Source organism: Dipodomys ordii, unplaced genomic scaffold (genome assembly GCF_000151885.1).
Source record: "Dipodomys ordii isolate 6190 unplaced genomic scaffold, Dord_2.0 Scaffold179, whole genome shotgun sequence".
Taxonomy (NCBI): domain Eukaryota; kingdom Metazoa; phylum Chordata; class Mammalia; order Rodentia; family Heteromyidae; genus Dipodomys; species Dipodomys ordii.
In genome coordinates, this window is record NW_012267395.1 from 984,007 (window position 1) to 999,894 (window position 15,888).

A 15,888-nucleotide genomic window follows, 5' to 3' on the forward strand; every position below is an offset into this window, starting at 1 on the left:
GCCAGCAGCTCCCCCAGTTGCTGGCAGCAGGCGGCCTCCTCGCGCAGCTGCCCGCTCTTCTGGGCCCTGGCTTTGGCTTTGCTCAGCTCTAACGGGGAGAGAAAAGAACCCAGGGTTAAGCCTCGGCCCCACGCCCGCCCGGCGTCCTAGCACGCGCCCCGGGGCACCCACGGCGAAGATCGCGCTCCAGGCTCATCTCCGGCCGCCTCTAGCACCGCCGCCGCCCCACCCCAGGCACCGCAGCGGCGGCCGTAGGGATCCAGACTTCCCGCGTCCCGCCGCGACCCCGCCCACACGGGCCCACGCGCAGGCTCCTTGCGCATGCGTTTTCCAGCCCCTGGCCGCGGGATGCGCGGTGAGCGAAGCATGCTGGGAAGTGTAGTCCGGAGGCCGCGGCCGCTAAAGGTGCGAGCCGAGCCTCCGCCCCGCCCGGAAGCCTCGGGCCTGCCGGGATCCCCTGTTGCCGGGGTAGAAGCGCCGACCTGGACGCAGCCGGAGGCGAGGGTGGCCCGTCCCCCTTTCCCGCTGCCCCTTGGGGTGAGGCCCCGGGCTGCCGCCGGCTCGCAGCCCCGGTCTGGGCCCCGGCCCGGCCCTCCCTGCGTCTGTGTCCACTTGCCTTTTCATCAAAGGTTTCTCCCTGGAATTAAAGCAACAAGTTACACTGACAAGTTACACTTGTAACTTTAAAACGCAGACCACCCTCAGGTTTACGGAAGAAGTGAAAGTGATCTGTGCTTGACACTTGAAATCCTGGCTACCCAGGGAGCTGAGATCTGAGGACCGATCCGAAACCAGCCTGCGCAGAGAAGTCTACGAAACTTAATCTGCCATTAGCCAAAAGTCGGGAGTGGAGGTAGTTCAAGTGGTAGAGTACCAGCCTTGAGCAGAAAAGCTAGGGGACAGGATACAGTGCTACAGACAAAAGCCCAACCCAACCAAACTTGAGCATTCAGGTATGCGGGCTTAATTCTAACCGGTGCCCTGGGAAATGACCACATCTGCAATTAGGGTTAATTAGATCCACTGGCACGCCTGTGGCCTGTGCCTGTCACATTTGAAGACTCAAGCCCCAGGAAAACTAAGAGCAACAGCTGTATCACTGGAAAACAAGGTAACGACACTGGAAAACTGCAAAACTACTTGTGTTGAGAGGTAAGAAGGACATAGGGTTTAGGCTCCAAACATTGTAAACCAAATTTCTCTTTTTCTTTGATCACCAGTCTCACGGACTTTCCTACCCACGCTGGCTTTGAACTGCAATCCTTAGATTTCAGCCTCCTGAAGCTAGGATTACAGGCATGAGCCACCAGTGTCTGGCTGTAACCCAAATTTCATACTCAGAGGATATGATAAATCTCTGGAGTGTCCATCTCCTGTTGACTTGAAGACTGTCTATGTGGCAACCTAGCACCAGGCACCTGGCTGTGTTCTGAAGGCCCCAGAGGAGGTGGGATGCGAAGCCAACAGCCTCAGAAGTGGGAGATAGATAGGTTGAATTCAGGATCTTGTGTTTGCTCAGCTTGCACTAGCTTTTTGCTAGTTATTTCATAGATGGGAGTCTTGTGAACTTTTCTGCTTAAGTTATGACCCTTCAGAACAGATCTCAGCCTTCTGAGTAGCTAGAATTACAGGCATGAACCACTGGTACATGGTTTTCTATTCTTTTTTTTTGGGGGGGGGGGAGTCCGGTCGTGGGGCCTGAACTCTGGGCCTGGGCGCTGTCCCTCAGCTCTTCAGCTCAAGACTAGCACTCGACCACTTGAGCCACAGCGCCACTTCCAGCTTTTTTTTTTCTTCCCTACTTATGTGGTGCTGAGGAATCGAACCCAGGGCCTCATGCATGCAAGGTAAGCACTCTACCACTGAGCCACCTTCCCAGCCCATGGTTTTATATTCTATTTTGATCAAAATAGATAATGGAGCCTGTAATCTTGGTTACTCAGGAGGCTAACATCTGAGAATTACAGTCTGAAACCAGCCTATGCAGCAAAGCCCATGAGACACTTATCTCCAGTTAGCCACCAAAAAGCTAGAAGTGGAGTTGTGGCTCAAGTGGTATAGAGCTAGCCTAAGCAAAAAGCTCAGTGCCCTGAATTCACACACACACACACACACACAGACAACAAAGTATAACTTCCAGCTAGCTGACAGCATGACCTACTGGGGAGAGTGGTATGGAGGGAAGAGAAACCTAGAGATTGTCAGGGCCAGACAAGAGGCAGTGCTGGCCTGGTACTGGCTGAAGCTGGGCTCCAAGGGTGGGCAAGACCAAACTTACAGAGTTATGAAGGGGAAGCTGGGAGAGAGGGAATTGGATGCAGGTAGTCCACCTTTAGGGGGGTGAGGTGTTGTGCTAGGCTTCTAGTTGGATCTGAGGTATTAGGACATGACTTGGAGGTCTGCAGAGATAAGCCCTTCCTCATCATGGTTCCAAAGTCAAGAAAGAGCAAGCTAGTAAAGTATGTGAGGGCACTATGAAGAAAGAGGAGTGGGGGATGAGGAACAAGGTGCAGAATCAGAGACTGGCTCAGGAAAATAGAGTGAGGACAGGAAGAAGTACCCCAGAGTTGTTGGGGAAAATATGAACTGTTTTTCTCACCACAGTCCACAGGACAGTGCAGCCCCCAGGAGCCCCATTTACACACTGCAGAAGATGCTACACAGAGCTGAAGGCCTGGGCTGGAGCCTGTGTGGGCTGGGCAGGGAGGCTGGCAGAGCCCAGGAGGCAGGTTGTATTCTGGTAAGGAGACACAGACAACACATGGTTTGGAGTATTTTTTTTTTTAAAGGATAGTCACATACAGAAAATATTCAAAGAAAACACAAACCACAAAAGTGACCTGTAAGTCATTTCCAACTGCCATAAAACACTTCTTGTTCTGCTCTTTAAAAAATTATTTTATTAATTTTGTAAATGTCTCACTTTGGGCAATCTGAAGGACGGAGTGCTCACAGGAAGTGGGTAAGAGGGGGAGGGGAGAGTCCTGGCCTGGCCTATGTCCTCCTGGCTTCCCCCACATCTGCCAAAGCTGACACCCCCATCCCCGAGCGACAGATAGAAGACCAGCTCAAGACAACAAGGTGATGTAGGGTTCTGGAGACAAGACAGTGTAAGTGGTGCCCCTAACAATGAAGAGCCCACAGGGACAATGCCACAGGCTATCAGTGCCATCTCCAGCATATCTGAGATGTGCTAGTCTTCTGGTGTCAGGTTCTCTTCCCTAGGCCGCAAGGTTGCTGCTTCAGTTAAAAGCCGTAGTGCAGAGGTCACACGGAGGATGCCTTGGTAGCTCTCCCTGACACCCTAAGATAGATAACACCCCTAGGAAGGGCATTGCCTCATCCCCGTGTGCCCTGGGCGAGCCCCACTGTCCCTTGACCCCATGCAGGGCTGCCAGTCCCAGCAAGCAGGGCTGCAGGACTCAGCCCCAAGGCCCCCATCCTCCTATGGCCTCCCAGCCCAGCAGCCACACAGACCTTCACAGAGAGCTTTGCCACCCCTATGTCCTTGCAGCCTGAGAGTGCCTGGGCGAGTCCTCCCATTTTCCCTGCCTCAGAAGACCTGCCAGCCGCCCTCACACCAAACGCAGCACAAGTCAAGCTAGAGGGGCTTCTGTGTGCGCGCGCGCGCGCGCGTGTGTGTGTGTGTGTGTGTGTGTGTGTGTGTGAGAGAGAGAGAGAGAGAAAGGGGCCACCCCCCTTCCCCGAGGCCAGGGGAAGTCGCAGGGCTGTGTCTAAGTCAAAGGCCATGCTCCCATGGAGGTTTTGGGACCAGGAGTGAGGTCTTCCTTTGCACAGGGCAGATTCCTACCTCTTCCCAACCTAGGCTTGTCAGGTCAGCTTTGCAGGAGCGAATTCCTGCAAGCCACCCATAGGACCCTCAGAAATAGCTTTGAGAACCATTCAGCCTGGGAGGGGGCAGAGGGTCGCGGTGGAAGGGAGAGCTGATGTGGAGGTCTGCACTGGTCTGTATACCTAGCCATGCTCAAGAATCGGCTTGTGTCTGTACCACGGTCTGGTCCTTTCTCTGCATCTCTCAGCCTGCTGCCCTAAGGGTCAGAGGCAGGCGGAGATCCAGGGGCAGTCGTATAATGACTGCCACACATACAACTAGGGTGACACTGCCTCTCAACGTGGAAGAGCATGGGAATGCGGTAGTGTGGCAGTGGGGGACCAGACCCTACAGGGGAGCTGCTGAGGCGGCCTGCCTAGGACAGAGGAAACCAGTTCTTTGGTATTTAAAGAAACGAAGAGTGATCACAGAGGACCCCCATCTCTTGAGCAGGACTGAACTGGGTAAGTCTTCATCTTCACAGTAGCTCGGAGGTCCCCGGGAAGAACCAGGCTCAGACCCTCCATGAAGGGCTGTTGTCTACCCTGTGAGGCCCAAACACTGGTCCTACTCAGGCTCCGAGAATGGAGAATGGCGAGGTCAAGGCTGGAGAGGGCCCACCTCCCTCAGGCAACAAGCCACTGTCCTGCCTGACTCCGGCAGTGGCTTCCCAATTAAGATGAGCAGTCATGTGGGGCAGCTGCCTAGACTTTGACAGCCAGCAGCTGAGGCTGCGTCCTTCCCGCCCGGAGGAGGGCCCTCCACTCAAGGCTGAGTCGTGAATGGATTCTCTCACTAAAATTGCATCACTTATAGAAGAGCCTGTAAAGAGTTTAATTTTTTTCCTGGGAAAAGACAATTTCACCCTGCGTTCCGAAAACATTTGCTGAGCCCTGGGTGGTCAAGTCCTGCCTTCCTGCAGCCGGCGGCTGAGGAAGCCCCAACCCTCCCTGGCTTTCCCTGGACAGGCCTCCCAACATCTGCGACAGACCAGAGTGCCCGGCAGTGTCTCTGAGTCTTTCCTGGGGAGCACACACAGGTGGGAGACAGGGAAGGTTTAGACTCCTAGGCTAAACCAAAGTTCCCACACAGTCTGTTCACGGCCACGCCTTCCCCTCCAACAAAACAGAAAGTAGGAAACAAGGCTGCCTTTTTAATTGCAATCAAATATGCCGTCTGAAGTCAGTGAGGGCCCCTGAGCCCAGCCAGGGAACCAGAGCAGGCAGCCCACCTCGCTGAGGGTAGGGACTGGGGCAGAGGCGGCCGGCTTCTTACCCACCTTGCCGCCTGCCCTGTGTGCCTGGGGCGCCCAGAGTGGTTTCCTCTGTGATCAGCCCAGCCTCTGGCTGCCCGCAGGAGGGAGAGGCAGGGGTGAAGGGGGTGAGCTGGAGGCAGGGACCCTGTTGCACACGCATGCAGACTTTCCCAGTGCTTGGTTGGTTTGTTCTCCTTTGCTAAAATGATCAGATAGTCGTGTGAAGCCGCTGCCGAGCCAGGGGGGAGTGGGACGGCGGTGCTGGCAATGGCCCTCCGCTCCTTGGGCATCCTGGGCCCGGCCTATTTCTGTATTTGGAATAGGAAAAGCCGCAGGTTGATGTTCTTGGCAGCCAGCAGCTTGTTGCACTCCACGGAGTCGATGATGGGCAGCGGCACGTAGTCCGTCTCATTGCTCTCATTGGTGAAGACAAAGTGGTAGATGACGGGACTGATCCTCACATCGTCATAGGGGCCCTTGAGCAGCAGGAAGGAACACTCCAAGGGTGCTGTAACCTTGCTTTTGAGGAGCAGCTGGAAGGAAAGCGTGCGCTTGCACGATAGGTTGGGATTGCGCTCCGAGTCATTCACACGAGCCTTCAGGACCCATGTCTGGTTCAGCACCGTGAACCGCGGCGTCTCATAGTATAGGCGCGTGATGAAGTCATCCGTGCGGTAAGGCCGGAACTGAACCTCTGTGGAGACAGACAGGGCCGGAAACGGCCAACTGTTAATGTTGGGCAGGGCCTGGTGGTGGTGCCTTCTCCGACCAGGCCAAGGAAGGCTCGGCCAGGGAGGAAGGCGACTTACCGGACCCAGCCAGCTCTACTTGTCACAAGGCAAGACAACGCAATTATGGCAATGGAGGCGCGTAAGCTTTGGTGGAGGGAAAACAACTACAAACAGAATTAGTACCAATTAACTGGAGTCTCGAGGCTGTGGGAGGTCGGGGCACATCTCAGGTGTGGCCAACCCACAGGGTCTCCCTCTTCACCCTCAGCCCCAGTGCCCCACAGGGGCAGGGTAAGCAGACACACAGACAGGATGCAGTTCTGAGAACAAGTGCACTTTATTGGTTCCAATACAGAGCTGCCAGAAAAGCCGGCGGGCAGGCACGTGACGCCTGGTCCTGCCTGAGGGGAACGCAGGGTCCTCAGGTTGCACTGTGATGCAGGCTCTGCCTGGCCATCTGAGGGGCCATCAGTCAGTGGGCAGACCTGCCTGCGCAGTCCTCTTGTGAGCCCACAGCCTGTGGCTGGCAGGTCTCTCTCTGTGGAGGCGTGGACTCTCAGGCAGCCAGTCCTTTCTGCGTCCCTGCCACAACCACTCGTCCCAGCTCACCCAGACCCCACCGTCGGTCAGAGAAGCCAGGGCTGCTCCTAACCTGGGCCATGGCTTCCTGCTGGTGCAGTCCCCTGGACCCTTGGCCTTTATGGCCTACAAAAAGCCGGGCTCAGTCTGGGCAGCTCTGCATGACTGGCTGCCCAACTGCCCTGGGCACTCTGAGCACGGCCACCTGGGCCGAGCAGTAGAGGGATGGAGTTTCCCTGAGTGGCCCCAATGTCAGCAGATGCTTCTTGCTGCTCTTTGGCCTAGGCTCTGGCCTGGCTTCTGTTCCCCGACATGTTCAAAGGCGAGCCACAAGATCCAACAGGCATAGCCCAGTCCGGCCTGCCCATCTGTGGGTCTCCATTCCCAGTTCTACCGTATGAGCTGGCACCCTCAGCTTGCTCTGGAGCCCTGTCCCTGAACAGCTCGTGCAAGCCTTAGGAGATGGTGTGGCCACATGAGGGACCATTTGAAGGCAGGGCCTGACTTGATGGAGAACTCTTCTTGGTCCAGGCTCCGAGGGTGACACCCTGAGCTCCCAGGCCTCCCTGAGACACACCCCACTTCCCGGCTAGACTCCAACCACCTCAAGTCTGTGGAGCTGCTCACAGCGGGGTTGCCACCTTGCTGGGGTGGGCCAGGGTGGGGAGAAGCTGCTGTGAGAGCCAGGCAGGTGTGCCCTAGGGCCCTGTCAGCCTATCCTATTGCTCAGTCTCCAAACTGTCTTCTTCCCCAAGGTATCCTCTTGGCCAAGAAGCGCTGTACAGAGACTGGCCTTCCAGCACAGCCTGTGCCCCCTGCCCCCCCGCCCCCGGGCCTTCTGCCCCAGGCAGCACCTGTGCAGCATGCAGCGAGTGGTAGGGCGCCTCACCTGTGTAGCCAATCTTCTCAAAGCTCAGCAGGCTAAAGATGCTGTTGTACAGCTGCATCTCCTTGCGGTGGCTCTGGTCCATCTCATCGAGGATTTCCATCAGCTCATTGCCGGTCTTGGTTGGGTGAGCACACGCAGCCTCATGCACCGTCAGCTCGTGGAAGGGGCCGTGCCACGGGCAGCCAATGCGCTTGTACTTGCACTGGGTCACCCTGGAAGAAGGTGAGCACAGTGGTCATGCCCGTGTCTGGGACAGGCAGTCACGTCGAGCTACCCTCCAAAGACCATGTCTGCCCCACCGCAAACCTCTCCCTACAGGCACATGGAATGGTAACCCCAGCCAGCCAGGATGGGTTCGGAGCACTCATTTGTGTACATGTGGATGGAGAGAAGGGAGAGGGAGCAAGGCGAGGGGGAGTGCAGGATCTGTGTGCTGGCATGCCTCCTGCATCCACTGCTGCGGGGTCTCTCCTTTACTGGGCAATAAAGTGGCTGCTGACCATGGTCCTGGACCCCGTGTAACTCTGGTATGTGGCTACGGCCTGGGACAGTAGGGCTCGTGGATATACAATACTCGTAGCCGATGATGACCAGGCAGGTCTTCCTGCTCAAGTATACTTTTACTAGGGTGGGCTCTCGGCCCTATCCTGAGCCCCCACCAGTGTGGCTGACCCCTGGCAATAGCAGTTACCTGTCCTGGCACTCCTCTTTCTGGTGCCTCTCTAAGAGGGAGCGGGGAAACTGGCGCAGGCAGAAGCCACACTCTGAGGGCAGCTCGCTCACAGCTTTCTCCACAGCCAGGTTTCGGCAGCAGAGGCTCTTACTGATCTCACAACGACAGTTGGGGCATGTGGCCTGCTCCTCCTTCAGCCGGGCATCTGCTAGTAGGTGGATAAAACAGCCAGCGCACATCAAGTGACCGTTAGTACACTGCGGAGAAGGAAAGGGAGGTGAAGCGCACAGGCCCTCGGGAGGCTCGCGTGTGCATGTGCCGCCTGCCCGCTGGCTCCAGCCAGGTCAGGCCAATTGTCCAAAGGGACCTGAGTTATGAAGAAAGGCGTGTGTGCTGGCTCCAAGTTGAGTTAGTGTCTAGAAACGCTGAGATTCTCCAAGGGGACATGCCAGATTGGGCTCTGTGGAGAGCAAGGTCTTTTCAAGTCATGAAGAGCACCACTACCTGAGGCCGAACTGTCACTGAGCTAACACATCAGGACTTGAAGCCTGGTTTTCCATTTTTCCTGACTTACGAGAATCGCCAGCTCTCAGCCTGGCACAACAGAAGTGTTTAGCTAGCAGCCGTCCATCAGGGAAGCAGAGGCCGCTGCTGACTGTACTGAGGCAGGCACCCTCTCCTTGGCTTTCAGAAAGGCTGCTGACAAGGGGACCAGAATTGGCCCTAGCTGACCTCAACCCTCGTACATCCATGCCAGCCCTCGGTGGTGAAGGCCAGTGCTGCTAGCACCCAGGGAATGCAGCTACCCGTCGGGACTTCTCCAGAAGCCCTGGGACAAAGCTGCGGCAGGCAGGAAGCTGAGTTGGCCCAAGATGGAAGCAGGTGAGGAAGGGACGCAGGTAGACATGTGCTGAGTTTGGCAGGGCCAGCAGGAGCCAGGCCCTTCCTTGCTCAGTGGACAGCAGGCTGCCAAAAGCACTCCCATCCCAGGTGACTCACTCACCCAACACAACGAGGGCCACTTGGTGCCATCAAGAGATACAGGATAGATGTGGGCTTGGCTTTCGAGGGGCTGCGGTATGAGGGGAGGCCTGACGCTCGCTGCACCACACAGATGCCTTTTTGCAGTGTGCCCTGGGGAGGAGCTGCCTGACTGTGCCACACCTGCACAGGTGGGGTGCTGGTAAGCCTCAGCTGGAAACTTGCTTCAGGGGCTCTTTTAGCCCCCACAGGCCAGGCCTGAGATCCAGTGAGTGATAGAATCTGCTGAGGACATGAAAGGCTTGCTTCTACAGCAATGCCACATATTATCTGCATTCAAATCTGAGTAAAGTTAAAAATTAAAATGTGTACTACTGGTGAGGAGTGTGACCTGGCTAAGCTGAGTCTGGTGAACAGGAGGCTGGTGGAGGCAGGTCCTAAATGAGACAATCCAGCTGTCCTGCCCGCCCCCAGAAGCCTGTGGGAGTGGACTCCAGGCTGGAAGCAGCACAACTGTGGAAAGCACAAGGAACCCAAGTCACAGGTCCTGAAAGCCCCTACCTGCCTGAGCACTGTCTGGGCTGAGGGCTGCTATGGGTTCTGGAAGGCATGTAGGGACACAGCATAGCACCAAATCACCATGTGTTCCAGGGAGGGAAAGCTCAGGAGCTTCCCCCTCCCCCGCCCCCCCACCCCCACCCCCGGAAGTGAAGCCAGAGACACAGCACCTGATGAACATCCCTGGACGGGGTAACCCAACAGGTCACCAGCAGGGAGACCCCCTAGGACTCGCTATCCCAACACTGATCCACATGGACAGCTCCAGGCCCTTCCTGGTGAGAAGCTGCCTAGGTCTTGGATGAGGATCTGGGCCTGGCTCTGTACACTTACGTCCAGGGTCCATCAGCCTGTGCAGATTTCTCCTGGCTGCAGCCTGGCTCTCCTAGTGTTTTCAAAAAGCTTGACTGGAGACACTAACTCCTACCTTTCAGCCCACTGAGCCTTTCCTCTTGGTTCTGAGCAGCCCAGGAGACTCAGAAAGGTGTCCTAGGCCCCTCTCCAAGAGAGCACTGAGGCCACTAAGCATGTCACCACTTGCTCCCCATACAGAGTGCCACCAGAATCTCAGCCAGCTCTGGCCAACACAGGCTCAGGCAGTTCTGTGCTAGTGATAAGTGCTGATCTTTGTCCTCCTCTGGCTTCCCCTGGGCCTCCTGGTGACTCTACAAGCTGAGGGGATGTGGAGAACCACAGCCCCAACAGCTCAGCTAGGTCTGAGCACAGAAAGGTCCAAGATGTTCTGTGATATACTGTCCTAGCCAAGGGTCAGCCCACACCTCACCTACTGCTGAAGGGATGCTATTTAGGTAAACTAGAGGACAACACCCAGACCAGTCTGTCCTCTTCCCATAGCAGGTGGTCATCATGCCCCAGAGCCTTCCCACAACTTCCTAAGCAAGACTCAATCTCTACATATGCAGCCTTGACACTGGCTGGGCCAGACAGTAGTTGGGCCCAGACCTGTGCCCACTGCCTAGCCAGAAGCTGGGTCCCCGGTTACTCCCTGCAGTGCCGGTGATAGAGCCCATATATAACATACTATACGTCAGCCCCCAAGAGCCCAGGGGCCTCCAGAAACAGCCTCTGCAGTGTCTAGGTGAGTCTGCCTTACTCACCAGCAGCAAGGAAGATCCTGGACCCATCATCTAGGATGATGTCACAGGACCTCCCAGAAAAGGTGCTGGTTGGTAGACATCATGCTGGCTCAGGCCCCACTCCACAGGTTATCAACAGAACAACCTTGGGCTCATCATTTTCCTCTGAGTAACTGTTTTCTTTATTTTCTTTCTTACTTTTCTTTTTTTGTCCATCATGGGCTTGAACTCTGGGCCTGGGCACTGTCCCTAGCTCTTTTGCTCAAGGGTAGCACTCTATCACTTGAGCCACAGCACCATTTCTGGTTTTCTGGTGGTTAATTGGAGATAAGAGCCTCACAGTCTTTCCTGCCAGGACTGGCTTTGAACTGTGATCCTCAGATCTCAGCCTCCTGAGTAGCTAGGATTACAAGTGTGAGCCACCAACTCCTGGCTGAGTGACTGTTTTTCTCAGGTGCACAAAGTGATGAATTTGATAGATGGGAGACAACAGGGCTGGCAGCAAGGCTTGGCACCCACACCAAAGCAGGCTTAGAACAAATACCATGTGTGGCCTTCCATGGCAGAGCCCCTGGGGGCTCTATCAACGGGGAAGCTGAGGTCCTAGGTCCTTTGTAGATGCTGAGTACACACAAGTAATCTATGAACAGCCATCTGTGCCCACACCTCTGGAACGGCACCTAGTCCTTCCCTCTGCCTTGCTATGGGTAGTTCATGTACAGTCAGCCTATGCATACCTGGGCCAGATCCATCTAAGCTGGCTTTTTCTCTGGGTTAAGGGAATTGGATAGATTCACTGGGCTCAAGGGGCCATAAACAAGTCTTAGGAACAGCCTCCATGACTTCCAGTTGGTTATATGCTCCTCACAGTCGGTTGACTTTTTAGGACCCCTTTGAAACCCTGGGGGCTCATTCTTTGCACTTGATGCCAGCTGGCACTCAGACCCATGTGGACAGTGTATGCTCCTGCTCAGGAGGTAAGGGACCATAGGCCCTTGATAGAGAACATTAGTGCCAAATTGCAACCCAGCTGCTTGCACTAACCCCAAAGCACTGCTCAGCCAGGTGAAGGCTCCCTTCCTCTCCAGAGTCTTCCAGTGTCTAGGGTGCAGGCAAAGCTCCACCAGGCTCAGTAGCACCTAGAGGTGTTATAATCCACATACTTAATCCAGCTTTTTGAACCTCCTCCGTCAACCATGGACCTAACAGGATTAGCTCCTTATCCAAAGTCATGTAGCCAGAAAGAAGGAAGGACATGAACTTCAGCATGGCAGAAGTGCCAGGCTGGATTTGACTTTTTTGGGGGGAGAGTGTGGGGGGGGGAGGTGGTCTGTTGTAGGGCTCAAACTTTGGGCCTGGGTGCTTTCCTTGAACCACAGAGCCACTTCCAGTTTTCTGGTGGTTATTTGGAGATAAGAGTCTCATGGACTTTCCTGCCTGAGCTGGCTTTGAAACTGTGATCTCAGATCTCAGCTTCCTGAGTAGCTAGGATGACAGGAGAGCCACCAGTGGTGCCCGGCGGATTTGAAGTTCTTAGTAGAGACTTGGCTCAAGCGGTAGTGTACCAGCCTAGCAAGTACAAGATATTGAGTTTAAATCCCAGTACTGTCCAAAATAAAAAACAAATATAAATATAAAAGGAGGTAGATTTAAGCTCTTAGCCAGCTGCATTCAACCTCTCTGATGCTGGGACTCAGGAAGGACCTACTGAACCCCTGGAGTGTGATTCCACCTCAGAAATAAACAGGTCTAAAAGTAATTCAAAATGACAAACTACCATTACAAAAGACACAATCTAGCTACACTCTAGAACCCCCCTGGCTTAGTCCAGAATTTTGGACCACCAAGCAGACTTATTTCCAGAGCTCATTAGCCAGTGGTAACAGACCTCAGGCCTTGTGAGCGGTGAGACGGAGCTGCCTCTGCTTCCTAGGCCTTTAACCTGCCAACCAAGTAATCAACCCCCATGCTGAGACTAGATGCAGAGGCAAACGCATTAAAACGTATGAACTCTTCCCCTTGAGAGCAGAGACTGCCTGAGTCAGGTGGACATGGATGAGAATCCTTGTGGCAGGGAGAAAAGAAGGCCCTAAAAAAACATACCGCTTCAGACAAGCCCAAGATGAAGAGCAGAGGTGAGCAGGGATGTGGTGAGGGCAGCTCGGACAAAAAGCTAGCAGAAGACAGGATGATGCCACAGGGGGCAGGCCAGAGGGAGCAGCTAAACACCATCCCAGATGCAAAATGAACCTCGTCTGTTAGAGCCCTTCTACCCCCAAATGACACTGATCCCTGCACTCATGAGTTCATAAGGGTGAGAATAACTAATGTGTCTTCCTCAACATGTCAATGCTAAGGCTTTAGGCTGGCTGTTATCCACAGAAAGGGTCAGGGCTGCATCTATGCCATGGAGGACCACATCAAAGCTTTGTCTGTTGTGGGGCTTGAACTCAGGGCCTGGGTGTCGTCCCTGAGCTTTTGTGTTCAAGGCCAGCACTCTACCACTTTGAACCACAGCACCACTCCTGGTTTTCTGGTGGTTAACTGGAGATAAGAGTCTCACAGATTTTCCTGCCAGGGCTGGCTTCAAACCATGATCCTCAGATCTCAGCCTCCCGCGTAGCTGGGATTATAGGTATGAGCCACCTGTGCCCACCTCACATTGAATCTTGTATGAAAGGCTGTACCAAGACAGCTGGGGGGAGCAAGGAAGGTTATGGATGTAACATCCCAGGCACCACTGAGGCTGGGTCTTCCCCAGAAGAGGCATTTCCATAAGCAGAGTTGCCAATAGGTCACACTGCCCCAGGTCTCAGGGTTGCACCCAAAGCAGGGTATGTGCCTGCCTTCCTGTATCCAGAAGCTCCTATGTGGATGCTCCTGCTGCCCTCCAGACATCCATTGGTGCCTCCCTGGGACTCTCTAAGGACTCACCCAGGACTCAGGGAGGTGGATGTACATCTTGCCAAGCCAGTTACCCAAGATACACTTAACACCCACACAGAGAACATCAAAGCACACATCTGCTGCACCTTCTGTGGCCCTTAACCTGACATGAAGGGCCACAGCAGTAAGAGCCTTTGCTTGACACCAGAGCAAGTTCCCCAGCCTTTGATGTGTGCATAAGTGGGTTTAGGCCACAGGGAAGCTGGCCCTGCGTGCGGATGCAAGGGCTCAGTCTCAGGACCAGGTATATGAACCAATGCTTATACCCCACATCTGCTCTTATCATCATCTAAAATTTCCCTGTCAGCACAACTGACATTTGGCTGATACCCTTTGAAATCATTATGCACTCGGCTAACTCCAGAGTTCTGTAGGGTTTTCTCCAACTCTTCTGACCCCACAGCAATTGCCAGAGCCTGCCTCCAGGATGCACAGCATGGCTGGCACCTAGCCAGTGCCATGTGTTCTGCTGGGGTCAGGCAAAATGTTGCCAGCAGGAGCAGAAGGTGGAGACCGGGCTATGAAGACAGCCTATCAATAAGGGTCACTAAAGAGGGCTAAAGTGGTAGAACATGCCAGTCTCTACACCTACCCAGACCCCATAGAACCTCAGTAGGGATAGCAACAGAAGCCCTCCAGGGCCACTGCATGTGCTGTTAGGCCATGGAGGCATCTCTGGAAGCTCTGAGACAACAGGAAGCTTTGTTCCTTCCCCCAGCCCCTCCCATCTTATCTTATATAGTATCTACATTTAGTCCAAGTAAGTTCCAACACTTATCTAGGGTTCTCCCACAACCATACCTTCAAATTCATTGCCTGTTGATTCTGGGCTTCTGTAAACAAAGGGAAACACCTTGCTCTACATATTACCTGGGGAAAATGCAGGTGGGGCAGGGACAAGTGGCAGGACCACAGCTCAGAGTCAATGCCCATAGCTTCCTTCAGAGGTTTGCATCCAGGGAAGCTGCTGGGCAGTCTAGCCTGGAAGGGCAGCTCCTGCCATCACAATGCTACAGCTGCTCAGCTGCCTGCCTTCAGCTGCCCAGGCCAGAGCTCACTCTCGTCATAGGGCAGGCTGGTTTGAACCAGCCAGTCTCAGAAGCCTGGTCATCATCTGCTCTGAGCAGAAGTGGTGGCTGTATGTGTGGGCCAAGAAGCCAGCATCCAAAAGCCTGTCACACAAGGTCCGGCTGCAGCCCATGCACAGGAGAGAAAACAAGACTCCCCTCTCCACTGATTTGTCTTGCTAGAGTCTGACTCAAGGCCCAGAAAAAGAACTCTTCCATCAGGGAGGACCAAGAAGATACAGCAAGGAAAAAGGAGCTGGGAGGAGAGCAGGTTCAAATGGCCTCCAAAGCAAGGGGTAAATGTTAGAACTGAGATCAGCAGCTGAGAACAACCTGGTTGGCTCCTGTCTGACACCCGGAAAGGTGAGTGTCCTGTCCTGGTCACCTGTGTCCTCAGGCCGGAAGAGGATCTGGAGACCCAGAAGTAACAACCTAGATTAGCCTCCAGTCTAAACAGAAGCAGGGAAAGAAACATCCTCCTGACTCCCGGATGGGGGAAGTGGGGGGAAAAAATTCTGACAGGGAATCCTGCTTTGCTTCTTCAAGAGGCTGAATGTTGAAGTAGAGTAACCAGGGTGGAGAAGGCGTCCACCTGGACCAGGGAACCCCTCAAAGACCCTGAGTCTAGCTGCCACACTGGGTCTTCAACCGAGGATGAGGAAAGATCTGTGGCACTGGCAGCCTAAAAGCCAGCCCGTGTGGGGCGTCTTGCAGGCGAGTTCCTCTAGACCAGGGATGGGAGAGAGGAGCAAAGAGAAGAGACAAGCCCCTCCCTTCTTCCTGTTCTTCGGACGGAAACAGGGCTCCGATGAGCAGAAAAAGATGTGCACAGGAGTTCAGATGTAGAGGGACACGGTTGGGGGTGTGGCTGCCAGAACCCAGGCACTCCGGAGGCCCCGGCCGGCGCCCGGACGCCTCGGAGCGAGGGGCGGCGCTGGCGAGGCGGGGAGCGCGGACACCTGGACGCAGCCCTCGGCCCGGCCAGCCGGAGGGGGCGGGGAGGGCTCGAGGAAGGGACCCTGACGGAACCTGGAAGAGAGGCAGGGTCTAAGGAAGAAAGGAAGCCAAGGCCGGGAAGTGAGAGCCGGAGCGCCAAAAGGGGGGCTCGAGGCCGAAAGGGGCGCTCCGGGCTCGGCGCGGGCCCCGCGGGCGCGGAGGGCGGAGCGAGGATCGGAGAGGGTACCCGGCCACCGGCCTCCGGGCCCGGCCTCGAGGAGACGCGGCGCCGGGCCGGCGGCCCTACCTGGTACACGGAGGCTTTGGGCAGGTCCAGGCACACG

The 15,888-nt window shown here is 55.1% G+C and overlaps 3 protein-coding genes across 3 annotated transcripts in view; all 3 read right to left on the bottom strand.

Annotated features, from left to right (window-relative positions):
- Tonsl (tonsoku-like, DNA repair protein) overlaps positions 1-256 on the bottom strand; it is a 14,394-nt gene extending 14,138 nt beyond the window's left edge. The window contains exons 1-2 of the mRNA XM_013033856.1: positions 172-256; positions 4-88 (exon numbers count right to left, since the gene is read on the bottom strand). Coding sequence (XP_012889310.1) covers positions 4-88; positions 172-196 — 110 coding nt within the window. The 5' untranslated portion in view covers positions 197-256. The remainder of the gene's footprint in view (positions 1-3; positions 89-171) is intronic.
- The window catches only part of Vps28 (vacuolar protein sorting 28 homolog (S. cerevisiae)), a 25,532-nt gene extending 19,066 nt beyond the window's left edge, over positions 1-6,466 (bottom strand). Inside the window, exons 1-2 of the mRNA XM_013033915.1 lie at positions 6,454-6,466; positions 3,826-3,830 (exon numbers count right to left, since the gene is read on the bottom strand). The gene's annotated coding sequence lies outside the window, so the exon portion shown is untranslated. The remainder of the gene's footprint in view (positions 1-3,825; positions 3,831-6,453) is intronic.
- Cyhr1 (cysteine/histidine-rich 1) overlaps positions 4,966-15,888 on the bottom strand; it is a 14,473-nt gene continuing 3,550 nt past the window's right edge. The window contains exons 3-5 of the mRNA XM_013033921.1: positions 7,978-8,216; positions 7,287-7,498; positions 4,966-5,781 (exon numbers count right to left, since the gene is read on the bottom strand). Of these exons, the coding sequence (XP_012889375.1) occupies positions 5,390-5,781; positions 7,287-7,498; positions 7,978-8,216 (843 nt within the window). The 3' untranslated portion in view covers positions 4,966-5,389. The remainder of the gene's footprint in view (positions 5,782-7,286; positions 7,499-7,977; positions 8,217-15,888) is intronic.